This window comes from Crinia signifera, chromosome 7 (assembly GCF_055691185.1).
Source record: "Crinia signifera chromosome 7, ASM5569118v1, whole genome shotgun sequence".
NCBI lineage: Eukaryota > Metazoa > Chordata > Amphibia > Anura > Myobatrachidae > Crinia > Crinia signifera.
This window is the reverse complement of record NC_139223.1, coordinates 183,745,477-183,771,895: the sequence shown is the minus strand read 5'-3', so window position 1 is coordinate 183,771,895 and position 26,419 is coordinate 183,745,477. Positions and strand designations below refer to the sequence as shown.

The following is a 26,419-nucleotide window of genomic DNA, read 5'->3' as shown; positions in this document are numbered from 1 at the left end:
CCATATAGAAAACTGAAGCTTGTGTCCATCCTCTATTTGTCTTGTTAAAAGCCTCACAATAATATATGTGATCATATCATTAGTTTAATGTGTGCTCCTAGGAAACCTGGGATGTTTTCTGCCCAAGCTAATTACATTGAATGCAGATTACCCATAATGTCACAGCTAAGAGTTAGAAGGAAACTAATGAGTGTGTACTGCTTCAAAAAAACGTTGTGCTTAGATGCAAGTAGATGGCTTTATCACTTAACCTCAAGACACGAACATTATTATAATATCATGGAGCCCAGTACTCGCTGGAGTTATAGCGGAGAGCAAATCACAGCGAAATCATGTCCCTCACCTTGGAATTCAGTAAGAGAAGCAGGAGGTGGTCTGGGGTAGTCTGTGCCCTCCACTGTAGAACATCAGCCAAGTACAAGAACTGGAATCAGAAGCACCGGAAGGGAACAGTCAGAGTTTGTGTATAGAAGAATAACAAAGTTATCATGCTCTGCTACAGACGGCTTTACCTTCCTTGCCTGGTCATTGTCTTCCAGCTGGCTGACGTCTCTCCCACAAGCCTGTGCAATTCTTTTTCCGGCCACTAGGTTACCCACAATCATAGAAGCTGGGCCCACATCTTTTAAAAAATAAATAAACCAATAATGTTTTTTGCTTTACTGATCCATCACAGGCATAAGCAGTAGCCAAAATGAAATATATTGAATTTCTGTGGTATACATTCTGTACCAGCCAGAGACTGTATAACCAATAGGTCAGCTACAACTTTAGCAGCCAGATTGGAAGTGGCAATTTTGCAGTTTTTATTCCAACTGATAAATTGCTGTACTATTGTACATAGTCCTCCATCTATAGGGTGCAACAGCAGATAAGGAACAGGAAATCATTTTAGGCCAGTGACTCCTGATTTTACCTGGTTGCTTCTGTCGTGGCTTAGGCAGATTGGTGACGCAGGTGTGTGGGCACATGAGAACGTTACACGGATGCAGAGAACCCTCCAGGAAGTGTTGCTTGGTTTCCGAGATGTGAATTCCACCGAGAGGTGCTTTGGGGAGCGTGTTGGCAGGTACCAGTGCCAGGCAGTATACGCCCACCTGGTGAATGCTGTCTATTGCCTGTGAGAAGAGGATAAAGGAGACGCTTGGTATTATATTAGCAAGGGACTTATGAGGATTCAGCAGAGGTGCTGTTGAATTACCTGTAGGACTCTGCTCATCCACTGGAAGCTGTCTTCTTCTGAGGAGTCCGGACGCTGCTCTGCTACCAGCACAATCCTCTCATCATGTAACACGCTCACAGAAAACACGGCTATCCTAACAGAGAGCAGAGCATCCGAAACATGTAAATGGCTTCTTTCTGCAGGCCAAGTCTTCTTCTCAGATGACACCAACTCAGTGATTGCCATCTTCAGGTCTCAGCACAGTCCCTCCCCACTGTGTACACATCCAACCATACTACAGGAATCTAGGACACACCAAACTAACCTGTATGTTAAGTTGAATGTTATCTCAAGTTCGGTCATATTAAAAGTCGCTTATGCATTTACTCCTGCACATAAAGCTTGCTCTAGATTGGTGCTCAACTACTGCCACATATACTGCTCGCTCTAGATTGGTGCTCAACTACTGCCACATATACTTCTCACTCTAGATTGGTGCTTTGCCACATATACTGCTCGCTCTAGATTGGTGCTCAACTACTGCCACATATACTGCTCACTCTAGATTGGTGCTTTGCCACATATACTGCTCGCTCTAGATTGGTGCTCAACTACTGCCACATATAGAGCTCGCTCTAGATTGGTGCTCTGCCACATACACTGCTCGCTCTAGATTGGTGCTCGACTACTGCCACATACACTGCTCGCCCTAGATTGGTGCTCTGCCACATATACTGCTCGCTCTAGATTGGTCATCATTTCATAACACATTTACCCAATATACTACTTTCTTACCTTCCTCTGTAAACAAACTTCATTGGTTCCACAGCCAGGGCTGTCGCCACTACGTCGTCACAGCTGTGCCTGCGCCCGCTTACAACCATCTGACCATCCACCTTCCCCACAACAAACACCAATCGTTCCTGCAAGAAGCGTTACCCAGATTCAAACCAAAAGACAATATGAGCTAAACAAACCCACATCCAAAGCGACGTGTATTAAACATTTATGTACTGACCGCTTTGATTAGAGCGGATTATACGCAGACACAGTATACAAATGGAATGGGACACAAGTATTTAACATGTAACTATGGGAACAGGTATCGTTAGGTATGCTTGGTAATACAATGATATAGCCTTGCTCTTCATTGTGTATACTCACATGCCCGATGAAACCCAACTGCCCAGTTCTAGCGAAGGTTTGGCTAGAGACAGGATCTCCGCTGGCATTTAATGGAATAGTCTGAACAGAGAAATACAAGATAGTCATGTTTTGCTCTCAAAGCCAACTGTATCCCTGTTGCTATTATATAACACTGTAAGGCCAATCATGGACAACCACAGGGAACTGCTGAAAATACCCCACCCTCTCCCATCCCCTCACTGGCTGCCTGGGCAGCACAGCCTCTCCTCCCGCTAACCCCCCGTCACTCCTACCCGGAAGGAACGCGAATGGTCTTATAATAAAATGGAATTTACCAGTCAAAAGGGGAAAAACATGGGGGAGATGGGAGGCACAGGGGGAAAGGGAACAGAAAATAAATCACCATACAATAGTGAGCTGGCGATGTGTCCCTAATACTAGCGTTCCTGTTGTCACACATATTATCTAGGCAGCTTACCTCAAAGACATTCTTGGTAATTCCGTGCAGACCAAAATATGCAGTCCCTGTGGAGCTGGAGGACACACACAGCTCTCCAATCTCATCGGTCTTGCATAAATATGGGACCCCTTCAGCCTTCACCACACACATGGTGGCTAAGAGGAGCCAAATAAGAGAACACATTAGCAACCTCGCAGCTATGACCCATAACATGGACAATAGCAGAGTTTCTCCGCACACACAATACTGCCAGAGGCTGATCTCAGTCACTCTGCTCTTACCTCCAGGCATAACTTGTCCCACGTCCTGCACGGTGAGAACAGACAGCTTCTCCTCCGTGTCCGCTCGAATGACGCCGTAACTCAGACCATTCATTGATAGCACCACCTTCCCCGGAGGAACTCCACCCAGATCCGGAGGCCTGAATAAGCCAATAGGAGGATGAGGCAGGAAGAAGATTAAAGGGCATAGGAAGGATGATCCAGGAAGTAGTTGAGAAAACACACACAGAAGATGACTGGATAATCTGACCTGCGCATGGACACGGTGAGAGCCTCAGAAGAGGTGGCACATGGGGAGATGACTTCAGGTCTCAGACCTCTGGATTGGAAGACGTTGAGGAAGGCATCACAAGACGATATAGACCCTGTAAATAGGAGGATATTGTTTTGTCCTGTTTCCTGCTGCCATAAACGCAGCAGTGATTGAGTAGTGCCCCTTCCGTTCTTACTTACATGGGTTAGCGCCATCTGCTACAATCAGCATCCGCAGAGAACTCAGGCTCACATCCCGCTGGTCTCTCTGTGCCAGGAGAGACCAGTGCATGTCCCTAGATTTCACCAGTGCTACGCGGGCTACGAAAGGAGACAACATGAAAGGCTTGTGAAGAAATCCAAACAGTATCCAGGAGAACACAAGCCATCATTATCATAAGGAAAGACTTACAATGCATCTTGGCTGAATGTTATTAGGAGTTGGTATTTTTTCTATCTCAGCTGCATTCGGCGTCTGCTGCCTCGTGCAGTGAGATCGTGCCTCCCTTTATATTGGTTAGTGCACGTGCACTGCGATCAGTTAGCCCCTCCCACCAGAGTGATATCCCGCCAATGTGTACGGCTGCCAATGGCTTCGCAGCCATGCAAAGAGGGGGAAATCCATTAGCAATCACTCACCAACGAATGGATAACCCTGTGCCTCGCTGCGATGGCCCTGGAGAGAACGGGGCCCTCTCTCCCAGAAGACACTGGGGTGAAGCCCACAAACGCCTGCCAATCACAGGTCGTCAATGGCTGTGGCTTCATGGAGGGATTCACAGGTCGTCACTGGCTGTGGCTTCATGGAGGGATTGCGCATATGCACTGTGCGCATACGCGGTCCTCCGATAATCGGCTGAGCCCTGCATCATGGTCTGAATCAGCCCCAGAGGCTCAACTCACCTTTGTAAACATTGACCTTCTGTATCCAGGAGAGTGGATTCACCTTCATCAGAGCGTACGGAATGCTGACCACATGCATGCGATTCATGACACTCTGGAACATATAATGCAGGTAAGTAGCTGGGACTCATTAATACAGCGATATAATAGGGCCTGCAGGAACTTAAAGCTGCTCACCGTCAGCACGCCGTGCCACAGGCCAGCATCCCTCTTGAAGTCCAATACATTAATTAATGTTTCCGCTACAGAACAAGAACAGAAGCTGTATGAGGATTACTTGCACCAGTCATTGCTGTGTCAACTTATTTGAAATCAAAATAACAGAATCTCCATGCACCGAACTCCAATTAATGGGAACCTTAACGTATTCTAATGTTATACTAGATCAGTGTGAGCATATACGGAGTCCTTATCTGCCTGAGACAGTTATTTGTATCCTTTCTTAGTGCCGGCTCACAAACATCTATTTATCATTATCTCTCTGCACAAGATAGAGGAGAGTCCCAGGGGTAAATATACTAAAGATAATAATAAAGAGGTAATGTTGCCCACTGCAACCAAATCAGATCCTGTCGATCATTTTCTAGGATGAAATAGAGCAGGGGTTCTCAAACTCGGTCCGGCAGGTGCAAGAGTGCATACATTACTCATTGACACATTTACAAAGATCACAGGTGGAGCAAATTATTTTACTAGTGATTCTGTGAGGAGACCTGCAAAACATGCACCGTGTGGGGTCCTGAGGGCCGAGTTTGAGAACCTGTGCAATAGAGAAATGATTTTATGACATGGGAACTCCACTTTGCTGGATAGGGAGAAGGTAGGCAAACATATGGTATAAATAAGTGTTTACCAAACTTATCCCAATATTCCTGGTTTAAGGAAATTCATGCTTGAGCACAGGTTACTTAAGTAGTGCCTCAGTCATTTTGATTTGATCAACTGTACAGACACAGCATGCGTATCCTAAAACCCTGGTCTGTAAGCAGGTGCTAATGACTAAGTTTAGGAAACACTGCTTTAAATAAAGCCTAACGTAAGGAAAGAAGGGGGTGGGTGCATTGGCTATCCTCACTGTGGCCCTCTCTGGTGTCTTACCTGTGCAAGCTCCCCAGTAGTGGGAAGCGGGCGGGCAGCCGACATCAGCTGCCCGACCCCCGCACCACCAGGTAATTTGCATTGGAACACCCATGAAACCCTGGGCGTTTCCATGGGCGCAGCCCGTCGCCGCCTCACCACGGCCCACATAAATGCACAGACGCTTGTCATCGCTCCCCTGCACGAACATGCAGGGGAGCGAGGCAATCAGAAGAGGGCAGCACGGATGGTGTGATGGTTAGCATTACTGCCTCACAGCGCTGAGGTCATGGGTTCTATCCCCACCATGTGTTATATATACGGGGCAGCACGGATGATGTAGTGGTTAGCATTACTGCCTCACAGCGCTGAGGTCATGGGTTCGATTCCCACCATGGTACTAACTATGCGGAGTTTGTTTAATTTACCTGTGCTTGCGTGGGTTTCCTCCGGGTGCTCCGGTTTCTTCCAACAATCCAAAAATATACTGGTAGGCTAATTGGCTCCCAACAAAAATTAACCCTAGAATGTCTGTGTGCATGAATATGTGGTAGGGAATATAGATTGTAAGCGCCACTGGGGCAGGGACTGATGAGAATGTTCGAATATTCTCTGTAAAGCGCTGCGGAATATGTGTGCGCTATATAAGAAACTGGTAATAAATAATAAAATAATAAGAGGGGCCTTTGTGCAGTGCAGCAATGTTAATTTTGGAACTTTAAAAGCACATTCTCTACAGAGAGGGTCCCAGAAAGTATCCCCACCTCAGAGATTGTGGGAGGAAACCGGAGTACCCGGAGGAAACCCTCGCAAGTACAGGGAGAATATACAAACTCCCCACAGTTAGAGCCACGGTGGGGATCGAACCCATGACCTCAGCGCTGTGAGGCAGTAATGCTAACCATGACACCATCCGTGCTGCCCCCAATCATTGTATTGGAATTTTCAGGAATTTTTACTACAAGATATAGTTTCTTAAGACAGACCTAAGTACACTAATGATATAAAGAATGTGGAATCCCCCTTTCAGCTCATCCAATCACACTGACCTTCTGAATAGCCACATGCCTGTGTCAGCGCGTGACAATGAGACAACATATTGCACTCAGACACGGTCACCCCCATGGTACTGCCCTCTTTGCTGGTTTTGTACTGTAAATGAAACAAAAAAAAACCTGATGATTTAAGCAATAAAAGAGTTGAAACGTTCATAAATTTGTAACTTTTTCTTAGGATTAACCAATCATCTCTACAAGAAGATCCATACTTGACTGTAATGCAGTGACAGGATCTGAATGGCGATGCAAGCTGATACCCCTTTTACATCGCACTTTTAAAACGGCATATTGCCGTTTTTTTTCCATTTTAAAATGTTTAAGGCTGCAATGTGAAAGTGCCAGAGTTGATTTTCCGGTTAAAGTTACCTGGTATTTCAACACGGTTAAAAAGCAGAGTCCTACATGTTTTAAAGCCGTTTTTTTGGCAGTTTGAACAGCTCTATTTTAATGGCTTGAAACGTGTCCCTTGGGGGTTAAACGGGTTGAATGTTTGAATGGTATTAAATGATTTTTAAAACGGATTTCACCTGCAATGTGAAAGGTCTCAAGGCTCAGACCCGTTTTAAAGTCCCATTTAAGAATACAGGGTCAATACCCATTTCTGCAATGTAAAAACAGTATTAATGGCGCCAAAAAGTATTTGCAAACGAGAAATACAAAAAGTAAACAAAAACAGGGGGGGGGGGATAAAAACACAAACAAAGCAAAAAACAACAACAAAAAAAACAATGAAAACCAAATTAAGCACAAAAGAAAACAAGCTAAAAAACAACAAAAAACAACAACAAATTAGCTTATAGGAAAGGTTCAGTCTATTGGGGCGTACAGACAGGCCATCGATATGGACGGCTGCACCATCAGCTGGCGGTGACGGCGCTGGGGGTCACACCTTTTCTTGCAGATCGAATTAGAAATAGACTTGCCTGAACAATCTATTTCTGCTTTCGATTCCGAAAATGCAGGAGCCGCGCACCGGGATGGAATGGAAATCGAATGCAGCCAACACTAAGTGATTCAGGGTCACTTTCTTATCCATTTGGACTATATAGTCCAAATGGAATAGAAAGTGACCCTGATTTGCACCGCGTGTACACAACATATGTTCTATGCTCTCGTGGTCACTGTTCCACCAGATCACACATTTAGTAAGACAGGCTGGGCGTGACCACAGTGTAGTCTGACAACATGGGCGTATAAGCCTGCATATTGGACTATAGTGCTTATGTTCTAGGTCAAATATACCCTTGTGCTACTGGAGGAAGCCTGCCAGGTACGGCACAGAGCAATGGATACAACGCGGCCTCCTATGTGAGTTACTGTATGTAACATATTATATTAGCGGTCTCAATACTCGGCTTCCCTGCAGCCAGAGAAGCCATAGACGTGAAATAAGCACAACGGTAATGTTACTGCCTGCCAATTCCTATTGTTGAAAATGGAAAAAGGGGAATTTTTCTAAATTGAACGGAAACAGCTGAAATCCCCAGATCTTAAGCAGATATCTTACACACACCTTGAAGATATACAATAAAATATCGGAGCCAAATAGTATTATAACAGAATGAATGAATTCCAGATGCGGTCAGGCTTATGGCTCTCTGGCCACACCTACTACTGTGATAAAGAGGGATAGGAATCTGACGGAAAGCGCCTGGAATTAGTCCAGGCAGAACAGTTCCACCTCTATATGGGCAACCCTCCAACACAGGAGACGTCTAAGCCTTCAATAGATTTATAGAAAGAGATTCACATATGCAGGTGCCAATGTATATAATGGTGGTGACAAATCCTAACTGCTCCCGCTGAGTGGCCAGACCTTCCACAGATCCCTGTACAATGACCTGGCTCCTGCATATTGCACCCCACATGGGGAACCCTGTATGTACCAGTAACACATCATATGAATATCTCTGGCTGAGCACGCAGTCCACCCAGCCCCAATACACACAATGAGCCACATCTGGTCTGATTAGCGCTACAAATCTGTGAATGCTGAGAATGGGGCTCTCGCCTCTTAGGGTCATCTGTCTTAGATTTGCGAGCTGCTTAGAGGATTCAATGTTTGGCGTCTATACTTATCGATCTAAATAGTTATGCCAATGTAGAAGTGAAATATTCTTGGACATTGTCCTCTTCTCTAAACGCGAATCGAAATGTATTATCTTTAAACCAACACAGCAAGTAAAAAATTGGTTGTAAAAATGTGGTCAAGTATCCAGTGCCTTCTGAGAGGGTTAAGCAGAACTAAGGGGCCCATTCAGGATCACTTTCTGCGTTCCGAATTCCGCCCAGCCCTGGTTGTCAGGGTCTGTGAATGCGCACTTCTGCACATGTGCAATCCCTAGCAGCAAACGGCATTGGCAGGTTAAGCACTCGAGCTGCGTTAATCCCCTCGCTAAGCGAACGGCCGCTGCTTAACGAGCAATACTGAATCAGGCGTTAAGTACAGCAGCTCCTAATACATCAGAATCCGTTCACAACAAGATATGATTGAGGGAATATAGTGCGGACAGGCTATGCAGGATAACCATGGTTACACTTATTTCCTCTTCATAAGCTTTTTGGGACACTACCACGCGAGACTGTAGGTAGACACCAGTGGACAGGAGTAATGAGTATGGTTACAATGTTACAGATCTGTGGCACTGCAGGAACCATGCTGCCCATTTCCTGCGCCAGTGGGACAGCAATACACCAAGTGAGGTTTTAGAGATACAACTGAAATAACCCACAGCTCCGATTTATATGGTTTACCTCAATATAAGCTGGATCATCGCTGGCATCTCGGATATGCGGATGCCAATCTTTGGGAGGCTTCATTAAGTGCTTTCCATCTATCACAAACCATGCAAGACGAGGCCAACCTAAAAAACAAGAGGGCAAGCCCGACTCTTATATAATGGTACTAGATAATGACGTTATGTGAATGCACGCTAGCACTGCACCACTGCAATGTGCATAACCTGGCATGCTGAGATAGAGAGAGAAGTACAAGTCTAAATGGTGTCTTAGTATAGCATTATATGTGGGGCATGTGGCCTGGGGAGGAGCAGCCAATTTGCAGTGTCCACATTTCTAAAGACAGGGTCTACAGTCCATGGTGACAGTGCTAAACAAGCAATGTAGCTTAGATTACTAGAATCCACAACTTCATATTAACTATAAAAACTCTCTCTTGCAAACAATATCTATATAAATTGCATCTGATCACTTATTATACATTTATATTCAGGGGAGTGTTCAATTCAATTATTTGACTAGCAGAAAAAATAAGGAACTTTCCATATTCAATGGCATCAGTTTTCAGGCAGATTTTCCACCAATGCAGTTTCCCTTTTTAAAAAAAGGTCAAACTGCATTGCCGGAAAACTGTCGAAAACAGGCGCAGTTTTGAATAATACTCGTAGATCAAGTCGTCGTCCCCCCCCACACACACACACACACACACTCACTCGGTCCCAGACTACATGATTATTTATTTTTGGGTTGACATCTCACGAAAGAAGCTATAGAGTATCTTCATGTGGGTGCGGAGGGTAACTTTACCTTTGAATGTCACCACTTCTCCTGTCTGAGCTTTAGGCAGTCCTTTTTGGCAGGCATCTGTTGTAAGTGCCAATGACACCCCACAACTACCCAGGAGGAAGCCGATTTGCTGGCTTCCCGCGTCCTGCGGAAGAGCAAAGTGTGAGACACTGGGTATACCCATCATACTATGTAATATAATACTACTGACAGTGTAACTTACCTTTCTGGTTAGGGGCACTTCAATGGGCACGGGAATAAGGTCTGAAAGGAGGCACCCATAAAATGCCACCATGAACATCACAGGGTCATTATTGGGAAACACAAGAGCCACCTGCACATGTAATGAACAGTAGATAAAATTGTCATTAATGAAACACTAAAAGCTTATTTTAATACTGTAATAAATCTCTATATTTGTGGACATATCTAAGTAAGTTCCTTTTAGACACAGAACACACAATATTAGTTTTATTTAATTTTCTCCAATAAAATGTTGGGCAAAATTATAACCCAGCTTCTCGTTAGAATTTATCATGTACATTCTATAAACTGATAGGTAGAAGCGGATTGGTTGTTATGGGAAACCTCATCACTCATTAGAATGATTGATACATCACCACCCCCTCCCCTGTGTATGGTTTGCTCTTTAACAGATTCAATACACACCAATAACATTTACTGCACGCAAGATATGACTGTCCAACTAAAACACCGTATCTGGACGGCAGATCCCTCATGTTCAGGTCGACAATACCATGACTGACCACTAGTGGTTGAATGTCTATAGTTAGACGCCTAACCTTGGTCAACAACGATTAGATAAGACAGTAACGGGAGATCGACGCCTGGGAATGATCAACGGGAATGTGGTCGAGATTAGCAAGGTGACGCGAGTTTTCATTTTTATTATAATTTGCTCCCAAACACTGCCAGATTATCAGTAACCAGTTAACTACGTGGCTGGTTGGAATGACATCATCCTGATATTAGCTGCAGCTGTGGAACTCCAGGCAGAAGAGTTTGGCACATGACTAGTAGACCCATTAACATGACCACTTAATCCAGGTAGAAAATGCTTTGCACATGGACTTTCCCACTTAAATTACAATTGCAGTCACCTGTTTTGAATGAATTGATGAGAATTCTTGTTTTTAAAACACAAATCCGTAAATTAAGCCTGGGAACAGAGCATTTTGTAGCTGGTGGAAGGAGTCACGTTGGAGGGTCTGGACTAGGTGTGAACTGACCATGACATGATCCCAAACTTACTGTGCCATCTCCTTATTCTTCAAGAACCTGCATTTTGACTTCTGCCCCTAACCCTCCAGGTGGCAATATAATCCCTTAGCAGTGCCCTTTCCGTATGTGCCTGGCATCTTGAAGGCATTTGACTATTACCTACCCGGTCTCCTGGTTTAAGAAGAGACTCATTCTTGCTGGTCAGTTTGCTTAGCAGCGTGTATGCTAGTTTAACACTCCGACTCCATAGTTTGCCTAATAGAGAAAAGGGGGGGGGGGGGGGGGGAATAAAAATGAAGTCTTCCCTAAATTAAAATCATAATGATCAACTTTAAAAACATTTGCACAGGGCTAGTGGTACAGGTTAGCGCCTTCACTTATTGTGATAATAATACTTTATTCTTCATATTATGTCAGAAATCAATAATTTTACTAAAATGGTTCAGCACCGAACAGAACCCTAATCTGAAGATGACAAGCAGATGGCTTACATCGTCAACTCTTTAACATTTCGGTTCCCAGACGTCATAACCACATTATAAGACACAAAATCCAAACCTAGTGGACAGAAGACCTTTTATAGTCATCCATCCAAAACTAAAAGGATGCAGAGAAAAAAAGTGTGAGCTTTATACCATAGGTGAGTGTGTACAATGCTTTCCCGGTGGTGTCCAAGGAGGTAAGACATGGGGCTTTGGGTTGAGTGGTGCCCCAACGATGAAGAGCGGTCAGCAATGACGGAGGCCAGTTCGACACAACGCCAAGAGGTTCTCCTTTGAGCAATGCCACCTCTGTGCCTTCAGGTTTTGGCTGGTTGGGATCTGGCTGCTGGACTAAACAATGAGACCGTGTAATAGTTCAGTATGAGGAGCAAGTACTCATTCCCAAAAACAAAGATAGACACAGCACTCCAAATTACAGACCCACGTCCTCCACTATTACCTTCCAAAAGCTCTTCAAAATCATCCAAAAAGAACTCTCTGAGTGGGGGACGCTTTGGCCTTTTTAGGGTATTGAGAAGCTGCTGAATTTTGGAAGAGACTCTGCTGTTCACCGGCACACCTATCGGGGAGGAACGTGGAGCGTTAAGACCAATGTGTGCATTTCGTGTTTAGCATGTCTACTCAAAGCGTTTAATAATACTAACGCACCATCTGCTGTTTCTAATATGCTGCTGTTGAACCCCCGTGGCACTCCACGAACAGATGCCACCTGCGGACGCTCATGGTGAGAGTTTCCTAGGAGTCCGGTAGTCACGTCAGGTGGCGCAGAAAGACTCTCTGGTTATCAGGATGAAGAAATGACACATGGTACTGATCATCGTCTGAAACCTTATGAAGTTACCCAATTATCAAAAGCCTCTGTCTTGGTCACTGCCATGACATATTAGTGGTAATTAAACTTTTGCTCTGCTAGTTAATGCCTTCACCGACTTCTATGGAGGCTGTACACTTTCCAAAAGGAAATGTCTTTGAAAACAAGCGTCCAATGTCAACCACTTCTACGTATGCCAAAATCCCTAACACCCTGCCATGACATTCACCAACCGCTTCGGATATGTTGGCAGTCTACCTTTAGTCTACTTGGCCAATATTACAGTGCTACTCTATTCGTTAAGAATTGGCAGCACATGCCCCGATACTGACCTATCTGGGCATGTGCCATGAGGTCTGCCAGCATGGTGGCAGCTGCGATGACAGGGCAACTGTTGGAGGCAGCAGGCTTGGCTCCTGGGTGGGATGAGGTGGAGGATGCTGATGATGAGGTGGAGGAGCCCTGGGTTACTCTGCTAATCCAGGGCTCTACGCTGGAATGACCTTGAAGCGGCGTGGATGTGATGCGTCCCTGACGGAGCAATGAGCCCTCATCCTCCGAAGCTGACGAGGTGTCTGTGAGTAAAATAACCATGACAGCTAAGTCACAATGCTGGCTGCACAATGCAGAATACATTAAGGACCAAAAGGAAAAATCAAACAGTCCGTTTAGGCATGGGAAAAGAAACTCATTATTGTATGAGGGAGGGTAACATCACCGGTACAGGGACACAGTGGGACAACAGACACTAGTAAGCAGACAGGATGCGTTGTACGCTTCCTCCCGGCAGTGCTATAGTTACCTGGTGGGGTGTAGGTTTCTACAGAAGACTGGACGAGAGCAGAGCGTCGTTTAGAAGGCATGGGCATTTTCCGCTCCTTGTATTTGGCCAACGCTGCTTGCACAGCCTCTGTGTGAACATCTGCACATGAGACAAGAAGTTGGTCTAGTGATGGAGACATTGGAGAAGAACGAGCAAATAGTAACGGTAGCGCATGTGTTCTCTAAAGCAGAGGTGAGACAGAATGAGCATGCGTGAGAAAAACACTGCAATGAAATACACTGCACCAGGTACCCTGACAGTCCAGATCTTAAGGATATCCATGATTGGGCACAGATGGTTAAATCAAAATGACCAAGGTGCTAATTAAGCCATCCGTGATCAAACATGGGCTATCGGGGTACATTGAGGACCAAGAGGCAGATTTACTAAAGCTTCTATATGAGACAGTGGTAGCGTTGCCAATAACAACCAATCAGATTCTACCTATCATTTCTGTAATGATATCTAGAAAGTGATAGACAAACTGATTGGCCAACACCACTAGTCTGGTATTAAGCCTTATTAAATCTACCGCCATGTATGGGAAACACTTGTGTACAGGATTCCAGCAGCTAATGAGGTGATTAATAGTAATAACTGGTGTGTATATATTTAAGATCTGTTTTATAGGTTAGAGAATGCGGGCGTCGTCTGAAAGGGCCAATTGGAAGCCAGTGTGTCTATGACTGGCCCACAAGCCTCAGAGGAGTAAACGAATGAAGCTTGGAGAAGTGGTACCTTCCGCGTTATGTGCAAGGCAGCAATGCTCCAGCCAATCATCTCCTAACCCGCAATTTACATATTGAAGCTGATTGGCTGGTGAATTATCACCTTGCACATAACGTTCATTATGGGGATAGACACTACTTCTCCAAGCCTCATAGATTTACCAGAAGTAACAGAAACGATCTCTACAGATTGCAGTACATTGGATGCAGACACAGGGGGGAGACACTAATGTACATTACAGCAATCACAGACAACATGCTATGTACTGTGTGTGTGTGTGTGTGTGTGGTCACCAGCTTCTAGCCCTATAGAAGTGCCAGTTCATTCAGATTACAGGAGATGCTTTCTTTATTTTCTTCCACTTGTGTCACAAACAGGCACGGCTAAAGATCCAGGCGGGGTAAGCCTGAACGTTTTGGGGTTTAAAAGGTCTTAAAGCTGGCAAAGCCATAAGCATGCACAAGGTCCCACGTCTTCTGTGTGAGATCACTAACCCGATCGATATCTCTCATCCCGTGAGCTGGTGGAACGGGACCTTTGCTGCTTATTTGTGGTTGTGGTCACTTGGGACAAGCCTGTGAGTTTGCTGTCTGTTTGCAGTGAAGGATCTACCCCTGGGAGGAAATAACAGGATTTCAAATAATAAATGAATGTATTCCTCATAACTAGCCACGATGTACTGAACAAAGAGCTTCACCTTATAAGATAATCCTACTCTTGGTTCTGTGGAGACCTTGTATCACCCAAAATGTATCATCAATACATACAATAAGCAAGAGGTTCTGCATATGCACCTAAATGTTCCTAAACTGGTTTGACACCATTATTCCAAACAGTGAGAAGAAGAAGAATCTTCTCTCATCTGGCATGGTGTAAAGCAGTGATGGGGAACTTTTGGCCCTCCAGCTGTTGCAAGGCATGCTGGGATGTGTAGTTCAACAACAGCTGGAGGGCCAAATGTTCCCCATCACTGGTGTAAAGAAAGGACGGAGAGAAGAGTGCTACTTAGATCGGTTTGGATGCACAGGCGCAGGCTCGGCAGAGATCACTCATTCAGAGCCTGGGAAACTAAAGGGAGCAGGAAACAGTAGACGCAAGCTAGCTGCGCTCTAACCTATGCGGTGAGTGATCTGACATAAGATACAGCACACCCTCCCACCCCCCCCCCCCCCTTCTAGGAAACACTAGCTTATAGTGCAGCCCAATACTGGTGGACCAGAGATTATAAAGGAGGATGATGAAAGCACTTTTGTGCCGAGACCTTAGATGGAGTATATATATTAGTGATATGATAATGGATCACTGTACTATCACTGTCCCACAATCTTATAAGAATCCGTTTTAATTATTTGTCACCAAGCAATTCCCTTTATAACAAACTACAGGTAATGGAAGGAAAAGCGTGCCATTATATAATATGCAGTTCGCTGGGGAATACCCCAGTAAACTGTGCATTATATAATGGGCAACTAAAAGTCAATTCCCCAGTGGGTCTGTATGAATGTAGGGCCCTTATATCTGGATTCCCCAATGCGCCTGTGTTATATGGTGGGACCCTACAACTAGATTCCATGACAGATCCCAAAAACATACAGTGGGCACTTAATTTGTCATGTACTTTGCACTGTACTTCTGATGGGCCTAGTCTGACAGATTTGGACTATGCCCATCAGGAGGTTCTCATTAGACTATTTAGAAAATATAATAAAAGGCTAAAACTGCTCCTTACCTCTAAGGGGGAGGCGCATAAGCGGTCACTAGATGGTGCCCGACTAAGCAATTCAAGAGTTGCTCTGTTCGGGGGGTGCTCAGTCCCAGGTGCTGATATTATGGTTATGTTTTGATAGGCTAATAACTAGTTTGTCAATAAATCATGATTTACCTTCAATTTCAAATTTTACACCTTAGATCTAAACAACTACTCTTCCAAAGTTAGTCAAATAGTTATAGGGTAATTATACACTTTGTAAAGTACAGACAGCATGGACGGTGTAATGGTTAGCATTACGGCCTCACAGTGCTGTGGTTATGGGTTCCATTCCCACCATGTCCCTAACTGTGCAGAGTTTGTATATTCTCCCCCGTGCTTGTGTGGGTTTCCTCTGGGTGCTCCGATTTCCTCCCACATTCCAAAAATATACTGGCATTTTAATTGGAGATCCCAAAAACTAACCCTAGAATGAATGTGTGTGCGTGTATATGTGGTAGGGAATATAGATGGTAAGCTCCACTGGGGCAGGGACTGATGTGAATGTTCAAATATTCTCTGTTAAGCGCTGCAGAATATGTGTGTGTTCTATATAAATAACTGGTAATAAATAAATTATGACCAGGTGTATACAGCACGAGCCCCCCACACACACCCACACTCACATACAGATGCATCTTAGGTTGGATCTGCCTCCGCACATCACATATTTTATACTTTGGAACCGACTTTTACAGACACGTAAAAAACAGACCGGAACTAACATGGGCCACGTGTACATAGATCATTGCAATCGCACTGCCCCATATGTCATAGATGTCCATTACAGAGGTACCTTGTATGAGCGGAATGTAGCGAGCCAGCAGCTTCGCCCTCTTCTTCTCATATCCTTTCTGCGTTATGTCTCCTGGAAAACACAAGCACAGGGGTGACAAAATGCCCATACAACATAGAACGGACATACTGTGTGTATACATCTATCTATATACAATATATCTAAAGATAGTAAATAGTCCGACACTTACATAGAAAACAGCCTGATGTATAGCAAAAAATAAGCAGCAACGCTCAAAAACGTTGTATTAAGTGGGAAGCTTTCTATTAAACGGTCATATGAATGCTAACATTTCAGGGTGCGTACCCCCTTTGGTGTGAAGACCACCGAACACAAAGTTTTTCACAAGTCTTCGAGTGTCCCTGCTAATAATCTGCTGTATGTATATGAGTGTGGATTACTAGGTCGACATTGGGGGAAAAAGTTGACATGCCGTAAATTGACATAAGAAAAGGTCCCCACAATCATTAGGTCGACATGGAAATTGTCGACACGTACTTTTTTTTTACTTTTCGTGTATGTCAACATCTGCCAAGATAGACCCGCACTTAACGAGATGCATACCCCCACTTTGCTTAGCACTTTCTCAATTGTAGCCCACATGTATCATAAAGTACAAAAAAAACCCACATTTTTATTTTATTTAAAAAAAAAAAAAAAATCTACCAATTGATACAATACCACTTAAATGTAGTTATGTCTAAGTGCTTTTTAAATGGCCGAGGAGGTGTCCGGGTGCTTCTTTAACAGATCACAGCACGGATTACCCCAGACTAGCTCCAACGCTTTGTAAAACAATCCCATCAATATGCCGTGAGTTCACCCCAGGCAGCGAGACCGCAGCTAGAAGCACAACACAGTGTGACAGCAACAGACCGACCTCATGGGAGGTAATTTTAATGCACTGAAAATCTCTTTATTACAAGGCGGCTTATCTCCTGAGACCCTGCATAGGGGCGAGCAGGCGGCATAAAACCCAAAGTAAGCCCTGTAATAGGATTCCAAGACTGGGACTCAAACAGAAGATAAGCAGCTGCCCCTGGACCGAGAGTCCTGCGGATAGAAGAACATGCTCAGAGGTTTCCTGCAAGGACTGTGCCAGTGTAGCTTTCTCAGCACTGTGCCAATGTAAACATACGCCTGTCAGCATAGCGGGCAGACAACCAATCTGCGCCCAGCCAGCGCTAACAGTAACTGCTAAGAGATAGGATTAAGCAGTATTTTTTAACCCCAGGCTGGCACACAAGTCAGCAGAAGGATTGGCGAATGATCATTGTCTGTATTCTTAAACGGAAACAATTTGAATAATTCAGAACAATTGTATTGTTAATATGAAGAGAACAGTCTGGTTAATGGGAATGGTTGTTGAGCCTGTTGCGGAGACTATTGTTTCGTTTTATTGTGTATGTTACACATTCACAGAATCGCCACTTTTAAAAGATTGTATCATCCCAAATGTTGCTCACTAGTACCCCTTTTACACTGCCGAAAACCCGGGTCATCGGCAGTGTAATACCCCTTTCAGACAGAAAAATCCCAAAAACCCAGGTATTTCCCGGATACAAAAACCCGGGTACAACTAGGCAGCAAGGGGCTGACCCCCTTTTACACAGGAGCAAAAACCCGGGTATTTCCCGTGTCGACCCCTTTCACACAGAAGCCGGATTTTTCCTGCAAAACTCTGTGTGTCATAAGAATAGGACAGTTTTAAAGGCACACAGAGATGAGATCTTCAAAAGTGGGTGGTGACTGCTCACTGCATTGCATTAACCATGGCATGACACAAGGATATGTTGTAAACAAGTTTTATTGTTTTTATATACTGGAAGGTACATGTTACCTCACATGGTTGTCAGTATATTTGCAATGTTTGAGTACACTGTGGCATCTTTGACTGTCCCAGTCATCTGTTTGCCTATATCCTCCTCCCCTCTCACTGCTAGCAGCTCTCACCTCTTGCTTCTACCAGTGGGCCATGCTATGCTTTTTTCAGCTCCCTAATGACCTCAGAGGCCAGCTCCATTGCCATGCCCTCCCAGCCAATCAGAGAAACCTATCCTCACAACCAATCAGCCAGCACCCCACCAGGAGAGCCAATCAGTGCCTAACAATGTGTAATAATCCCAAAAACCCGGGTCGTTTCCTTTCAGACAGCCAGCGACCCGGGTTTTTGGAATACAGACCCGGTAAACCCAGGTAAATACCTGGGTCGAAGTCCCTGAACTTTAGACCCGTGTTGACCCTTTCAGACAGAAGAAAAACCCGGGTCGACACGGCAAGAGCAGGGAAATTCCCGGGTCTTTTTTTCTGTCTGAAAGGGGTATAAATGGGTCGTGCCGTGTCCCTTTACACGGGACTTCTACCCAGGTCCTGACCTGAACACGGCTAGGACCTGGGTAGAGGGCTGTGTAAACTGGTACACCGGGTCATCCGACCCGGCTCCCATTTACATGAATGGGGGGGCACACACAGCCTCCGCTGCTGGCTGCTGTACCCTGCAGACAGTAACGGCGGCAGCGGAGGAGGTGAATGGATGATCAACAAGTTCACAGCGGACATCGTGTCAATGCCAACAGAATGACCAGACCACATACCTTTCGATACATCAGTGTCATTTCAAGAATGGTCACCTAGTTTTTCCAACTCATACAGTGCATTCGGAAAGTATTCACAGCGCTTCAACCTTTCCACATTTTGCTATATGTTACAGCCTTATTCCAAAATGGATTAAATTAATTTTAACCCTCAAAATTCTACACATTACCCCATAACGATAACGTGAAAAAAGTTTTTGGGAGATTTTTACAAAATTATTCAAAATAAAAAACTAAGAAATCACATGTACCAAAGTATTCAAGGCCTTTTCTCAATACTTTGTTGATGACACCTGGCATTCATGCCAAAGCATTTTTACAAACTCCAGGGGGGATGCCATTTGCTTTTTTTAAAGGAATGGCTTCCATCTGGCCATTGTACCATACAGGCCTGATAGCTGTCCTTTCCGGAAGGTTCTCCACAGAGGAATCTTGTAGCTCTGACAGAGTGACCATCAACACTGGTCACTTCCCTGACTAGGGACCTTCTCCCCCGATTGCTCAGTTTAGACGGCCGGCCAGCTATAGAAAGAGTCCTGGTGTTTCCAAACTTCTTCCATGTATGGATTATGGAGGCCACTGTGCTCATTGGGACCCTCAAAGCAGCAAATATTTTCTGTACCCTTCCCCAGATTTGTGCCTCCAGACAATTCTGTCTCGAAGGTCTACAGACCATTCCTTTGACTTCATGTTTGGTTTGTGCACGGTCAAGTGTGGGACCTTATATAGACAGGTGTTTGCCTTTTCAAATCATGTCCGATCAACTGAATTTACCACATGTGAACAGCTCAAGGATGATCAGTTGAAACAGGATGCTCCTGAGCTCAATTTTGAGTTTCATGGCAAAGTCTGTGAATGACTATGTTCATGTAATTTCTTCTTTTTATTTTTAATAAAAGTTTCAAAAATCTCCCAAAAACTTTTTTTTTTCATATTGTCATTATGGGGTATTTTGTGCAGAATTTTGAGCACATTTTTTTTATTTATTACATCTTGGAATAAGGCTGTAACATAAAATGTGGAAAAGATAACGCTGTGAATACTTTCCGAATGCCCTATATACAGAGTTGGCTTTTTCTCATCAGAGATTATGGTTCTAATAGTCAGTACAGAGAGTACCAGTGTACAGGGTGCAGCCATGTCATTACCCCTCAGCAGGGACTGTGGGTCTGACAGTCAGTATAGAGAGGACCAGTGTACAGGGTGCAGCCTTGTCACTACCCCTCAGCAGGGACTGTGGGTCTGACAGCCAGTATAGAGAACGAGTGTACAGGGTGCAGCCATGTCATTACCCCTCAGCAGGGACTGTGTGTATGACAGCCAGTATAGAGGACCAGTGTACAGGGTGCAGCCATGTCACTACCCCTCAGCAGGGACTGTGGGTCTGACAGTCAGTATAGAGAGGACCAGTGTACAGGGTGCAGCCATGTCATTACTCCTCAGCAGGGACTGTGGGTCTGACAGCCAGTATAGAGAGGACCAGTGTACAGGGTGCAGCCATGTCATTACCCCTCAGCAGGGACTGTGGGTCTGACAGTCAGTATAGAGAGAACCAGTGTACAGGGTGCAGCCATGTCACTACTCCTCAGCAGGGACTGTGTGTATGACAGCCAGTATAGAGGACCAGTGTACAGGGTGCATCCATGTCACTACTCCTCAGCAGGGACTGTGTGTATGACAGCCAGTATAGAGGACCAGTGTACAGGGTGCAGCCATGTCACTACCCCTCAGCAGGGACTGTGGGTCTGACAGTCAGTATAGAGAGGACCAGTGTACAGGGTGCAGCCATGTCACTACCCCTCAGCAGGGACTGTGGGTCTGACAGTCAGTATAGAGAGGACCAGTGTACAGGGTGCAGCCATGTCATTACTCCTCAGCAGGGACTGTGGGTCTGACAGCCAGTATAGAGAGGACCAGTGTACAGGGTGCAGCCATGTCATTACCCCTCAGCAGGGACTGTGGGTCTGACAGTCAGTATAGAGAGAACCAGTGTACAGGGTGCATCCATGTCACTACTCCTCAGCAGGGACTGTGGGTCTGACAGTCAGTATAGAGGACCAGTGTACAGGGTGCAGCCATGTCATTACCCCTCTGCAGGGACTGTGGGTAGGACAGTCAGTATAGAGAGGACCAGTGCACAGGGTGCAGCCATGTCACTACCCAGTAGTGCACGCAGGGATCTAATCGGCCCAGGCGAACTGGAGATATCTGACTTCAAAGGAGTGGTCCCCATCCAAGCCTGTTAATTGCTCTTCCCAGTCAGATATTTCAGGTTCTTTCTGACTTAGAGTTTTTCTGAGGGTATATTCCAAAAGCTGGGACTCTCCCCCTTTGAGGGACACTAGTAGCTTATATCTACTGTTCCCAGAACCAGAGATATTAGTCTTCCAGCAGCTGGTTACTGCTCCCGCTCCACACACCTGGTATGTAGTTTTATATTCTCATTGGCAGATTGCTCTGCCTACTGAACTCTGATCCCCTAGTCCCCAGTACCATTTGGTAGGTGGGATTATCTAGTTTTTAATTCAATTTCCATTAAAAGCTAAGAAATCTATTTCCAGGAACTGGAGATATCTGCAGTCAAGCAAGCTGTCCTCCCACCAGAAAATTATGAATAAGCCCACTCCACTATACCCCCCTCCTCTGCATATTAAACATCCTCTACCACCCTGGAAGTTATGTATCAGGGCCCCTTCATTCAGCCCAATACCCCCTTCTCCCACCCCATCTCCCACCATCTGTGCAGCAAAGGGGTAATTAGTGGAAATTACTGATCCAGGCCCTACATGCTGGAGCGGTTGATATAATACCCCTTACCATCAACATCAAAGCTTCCCCCACCCCTACCGCTGGAGGATCGGTTGGGGCCCCAATACATTGCTATGCCCAGGGTTCTACACTGCTTTTAAATATATATATTATTATTTATATACATTTGGTCTATCTATAATACTTTAACTGACTTGGCATATACTGGGTCACCTAAGTGTCCATCTCTGTGCTTTGCTCCACCCCTCTCTGGAAACCCCCTTCTGAAAATCCTGTGTTTGCCCCTGCTACCCCTCAGCAGGGACTGTGGGTAGGACAGTCAGTACAGAAGGTACCAGTATACAGGGTGCAGCCATGTCATTACCCCTCAGCAGGGACTGTGGGTATGGCAGTCAGTATAGAGAGGACCAGGGTACCGGGTGCAGCCATGTCATTACCCCACAGCAGGGACTGTGTGTGACAGTCAGTATAGAGGGGACCAATGTACAGGGTGCAGCCATGTCATTACCCCTCAGCAGAAACTGTGGGTAAGACAGTCAGTATAGAGAGTAAGAGTGTACAGGGTGCAGCCATGTCACTAATCCTCAGCAGGGACTGTGGGTATGACAGTCAGTATAGAGAGTAAGAGTGTACAGGGTGCAGCCATGTCACTAATCCTCAGCAGGGACTGTGGGTATGACAGTCAGTATAGAGAGTAAGAGTGTACAGGGTGCAGCCATGTCACTACTCCTCAGCAGGGACTGTGTGTGACAGTCAGTATAGAGGACCAGTGTACAGGGTGCAGCCATGTCACTAATCCTCAGCAGGGACTGTGGGTCTGACAGTCAGTATAGAGGACCAGTGTACAGGGTGCAGCCATGTCACTACTCCACAGCAGGAACTGTGGGTCTGACAGAGAGAATAGGGAGCATTATGTGCAGATATAAGCATCTCTCCTCACAGCGTGAGCATAGGATCCGATGCGCATCAGCTGATGCTGGTAAGGACTGGGGGTGTGCAAAAGATGACGGAAGTGGGGGAGTTTCCTTACCAGGACTGAATGGAGGGAAAGCATGTGACACTATGGAAAAACAGAAGAATACTATAGTGCAAATACATTTATTATGAATGGTTATTTGGTGCGCGCACACAAGGACCAAAGTTTCCTTGTGCGGATGTGCAGAATTAGCAGCATTTGTGTATTATAGCGGAACAGTGATTCATATAAATGTTATAATAAAAAATGTAAGAATCTATAAAAACTGGGTTACACACTGAACAACACTGCACATTATTTATCCAGCCATTAAGGGGAATTAAAAAACAAAACAAAAAAAAAACCAACAGTATTTCCAAACGTTAATAACTGATACACACAAAGAGAAAGAATATGGTAATGAACCAATAAGCCAGTAGAGAACAATAAAACCATTACTTTAATGATTACAAACAATTACATTGAGTTTAAGTTCAAACACTAATCCCCTGCTCTAGAACACCAATCTATACGTAGGGAAGTGACTATTCTGCTGTGTAGGAGGATATTGTACTACGGAGGATTAGCTGGCACTAGTCAGCCTTTTGTCTGTGCGTTTCAGTCGGAGGACAACCAATGACTTAGCGGAGGCCAACACCTAAATGATGGCTTTTCTTTTGTTTGATTTTTTTTATGGGGTCAGGAGCTGGATTCCTTCAGCAACAAATGTAGCCGGAGTATGATCACAGATACAAGGACAGGCTACAGCACTATACAAACCTCTATCAGGCTAATCTACAAACTGCTATAATCCAGAAGAATCTGCACATCATCTGTAATCATGTTCAGTACGGTCAGTTACAGATCAGAGGCACAAAGCCCAACCAGGGATTTCCTGTGAGGCGTCTGTGGCTTAGAAGGCTATGTGATCCACGCACTAGTTCCCATGTCAGATCAGACATCAGTGACAGTTGCCTGCTGCAGCCAGGAGATAAGTGCCCAGGAAATATCTAGGCCTCCTGAAGCTTGTGTGACCGGCAGCCATCCGAGTCAGGCTATAGGTCACAGTATAGGTGCCAAAACTTACCTCCGGTCAGCGCTAAGCAACGCACCTATCGGCACCTTCTGTTACTTGCTCCTGAGCCTGCAAGCTCCAACAGTGTGACCGGGAGCCAACACTCAGGACCTGGGAAGGATGCCCAGTGCATCAGGCTCAATCTGATCACCAACCGTCAGGAAAGGACCAAATTCAGAATGATCAGCAAAGCGGCAAGCTCTGAATGCTGTCCTCTTTGCAGTGATCACATCCCTTTGTTCTTCTTTGAATAGAATAGCAAGGGAACATCTCTCCACCCCATGGAGGGAGATTAACCCATCATTTGCATTACCCTGGTTCCTCCAGTCTCTAACTGTCCCACAAGCATATAGAGACTGCAGGAAAACAGCTGCTCTCCTCGAGCGCAGACAGCAGAGCCTCTCTTGGGAAGCTACGAGATCATGGGAGAAGACAGACCATGGCAGCAGCAGATAGAACGCAAATTAACATAATTACCGCCACGTAACTAAATATATAAGATAGTGGGGAGGGGAGGTTCTGTGCCGAGAGATAGACTTCCATTGCAATGGCCAGGCTGACTGTATAGGGGATCATTATACACACAGCCTGGAAACCCACATCAATGACTTCTCCTGGGGACATGACTAAGCCCTGCAGCACAGTGACTACAGCTAGAGTTATCTATTCATGCACAGCCATCCCCATTCATGGAAAGAAGCAGGCGTTCTACAGCCCACAAGATATCACTGCCATTCATGGGAAAGGGCACTATCCATCCGTCTTCCCAGGCGTTCCGCTGTCCCGAAATACAAAGCGCTAACACTGTGGTCAGGGCTCGCAACCTCCCCCAATGGTGCCCAGAGGTGCAGAGTTAGACAAAAGCGCCCAGTGATAAGTCAAAGGTCCAAACAACTGCAGAGGCCTGAGACAAATCTCTGGCGGATACTTAACCAGTCACTTGGATACACAGAGAGCTGCGGACTGCTGTGTGCGACATCCGGTTCTAGATGCTCAATAGAAAACTTTAATTAAACTCCTCAGCAGGTTTCTTAAACTTTTAATTAGGCAGAATTAAACCTGGATAATACCGGTTGCATAATCAATTTATAGTCAAGAATAAAGAATGAAGCGTGTGGCTGGGGTGAGGGCCGTTGTGTACTAGGCGGCTGCAGGGTACACACACTAATCACCGGCGCTAACGCTATCAGAATGATGATATGGACTTGTATTGCATTCTAATACAGAATGCAAGTAAGTGCAGTAGTATAAACTACTACATTCCAGAAGGTACCAACGGTTCCTTTACTGGACTTCCATGCCAGTGGCAGTTGCAGTCGTGAGGCTGTTGCGCAGTCCAAAATTCAAATAGGGGAGCCACACCAACTGCTGCCAAGCTTCACTGGACAGAACTCAGAGGCAGTTGGTGGGGATCCCCTTTTTGAATTTTGGACTGTAATACAGCCCCCCTCTGGAGCGGCCACAGGGAAGCCCAGGAACAGAGCAGTTTGTACCTAATGGAATGGGTCATGTTGTAGGGTACACAGTAGTAAATGTGTATTTCAGCCCTGGAAGCCCAACATCGGTTTTGTTTCATCTGAAATGGATGAGAATCGACGTTTAGTAAACACACCCCATAGGGTTTACTCAGTAAGGTCTGATACAGGAGGAATTACAAAGCTTCTTTCCACCGCTCACAGATTTTCCGAGTTACCGGTGTGGACCACCAGGACCTCCTCTCCAGCTCAGTCTGCCCCATCTCCCTAGCAGTGGACACATGGAACTCGCCTGCCCCAACTCACACTGAACATGCGTGTAAAGCTGGCCATACATCAGAAAGATCGATCTTAAGATCGATTGAGCTCACGATTGTGTACAATTTCCCTTGAAATCCCTGGCAGTCCTTGGTGGTTTTTGGACACACAATCTACTCACAATCCATCATACAATCAGTCATACAATCCATCTGCTGCATGATTGTGTATACAAGATGTGCACACAATCTGCATACAATCCATCTTACAATCAGTCATACAATCCATCTTATGATTGATTGTATACACAAGATGTGCACACAATCTGCCTACAATCCATCTTACAATCGATTGAGATTGTATGATTGGGTACAATATCTTTCTGATGTATGGCCACCTTTAGAGACAGGATAGACATTAACAGATTATTACAGAGTATACAAAGGAAAAATGGAAACAAGTCACAGGATATAAACCTTACATACAGAAGTTTCTGCGGCAATCGCCACGTGCGACTTCCTTGGTGATCGGTGCGATCCCGACGCCACACGCGACAAACTAATTGCGACAAACAAGCATTTGTAGCTAAATTCTGTCAATGATGAGTTGAGTACAACTACATCTGTAAGATTAAAGTTAATGTTGGTAGCAGTTTCTGGATAAAAATGACTTGTAAGATAAAAACTCTAAAGCTGGTCATACACTACTGCGATTAGAGTGGCCAATCCTGGGGTCGGGATCCCGGTATTTGGCCCCAAAACGTCCAGGATTTCAATCC

At 45.2% G+C, this 26,419-nt stretch overlaps 1 protein-coding gene across 8 annotated transcripts in view; it reads right to left on the bottom strand.

The window, feature by feature from the left end:
- Positions 1-26,419, bottom strand: part of DIP2A (DIP2 acetate--CoA ligase A) — a 62,356-nt gene that overhangs the window by 6,973 nt on the left and 28,964 nt on the right. For 2 of the 8 annotated variants that reach the window (XM_083154597.1, XM_083154599.1), the window contains exons 2-25: positions 16,516-16,587; positions 14,467-14,586; positions 13,223-13,342; positions 12,753-12,995; positions 12,258-12,386; positions 12,049-12,168; positions 11,742-11,939; positions 11,270-11,361; positions 10,088-10,198; positions 9,886-10,009; positions 9,094-9,203; positions 6,331-6,433; positions 4,382-4,446; positions 4,205-4,298; positions 3,503-3,622; positions 3,300-3,414; positions 3,050-3,189; positions 2,787-2,923; positions 2,327-2,407; positions 1,958-2,085; positions 1,202-1,316; positions 917-1,118; positions 513-622; positions 344-424 (exon numbers count right to left, since the gene is read on the bottom strand). In XM_083154597.1, the coding sequence (XP_083010723.1) occupies positions 344-424; positions 513-622; positions 917-1,118; positions 1,202-1,316; positions 1,958-2,085; positions 2,327-2,407; positions 2,787-2,923; positions 3,050-3,189; positions 3,300-3,414; positions 3,503-3,622; positions 4,205-4,298; positions 4,382-4,446; positions 6,331-6,433; positions 9,094-9,203; positions 9,886-10,009; positions 10,088-10,198; positions 11,270-11,361; positions 11,742-11,939; positions 12,049-12,168; positions 12,258-12,386; positions 12,753-12,995; positions 13,223-13,342; positions 14,467-14,586; positions 16,516-16,587 (2,930 nt within the window). Of the gene's footprint in view, positions 1-343; positions 425-512; positions 623-916; positions 1,119-1,201; positions 1,317-1,953; positions 2,086-2,326; positions 2,408-2,786; positions 2,924-3,049; positions 3,190-3,299; positions 3,415-3,502; positions 3,623-4,204; positions 4,299-4,381; positions 4,447-6,330; positions 6,434-9,093; positions 9,204-9,885; positions 10,010-10,087; positions 10,199-11,269; positions 11,362-11,741; positions 11,940-12,048; positions 12,169-12,257; positions 12,387-12,752; positions 12,996-13,222; positions 13,343-14,466; positions 14,587-16,515; positions 16,588-26,419 lie in introns of those variants that run through there. The other 6 variants (XM_083154601.1, XM_083154600.1, XM_083154603.1 and 3 more) reach the window with 6 other exon arrangements.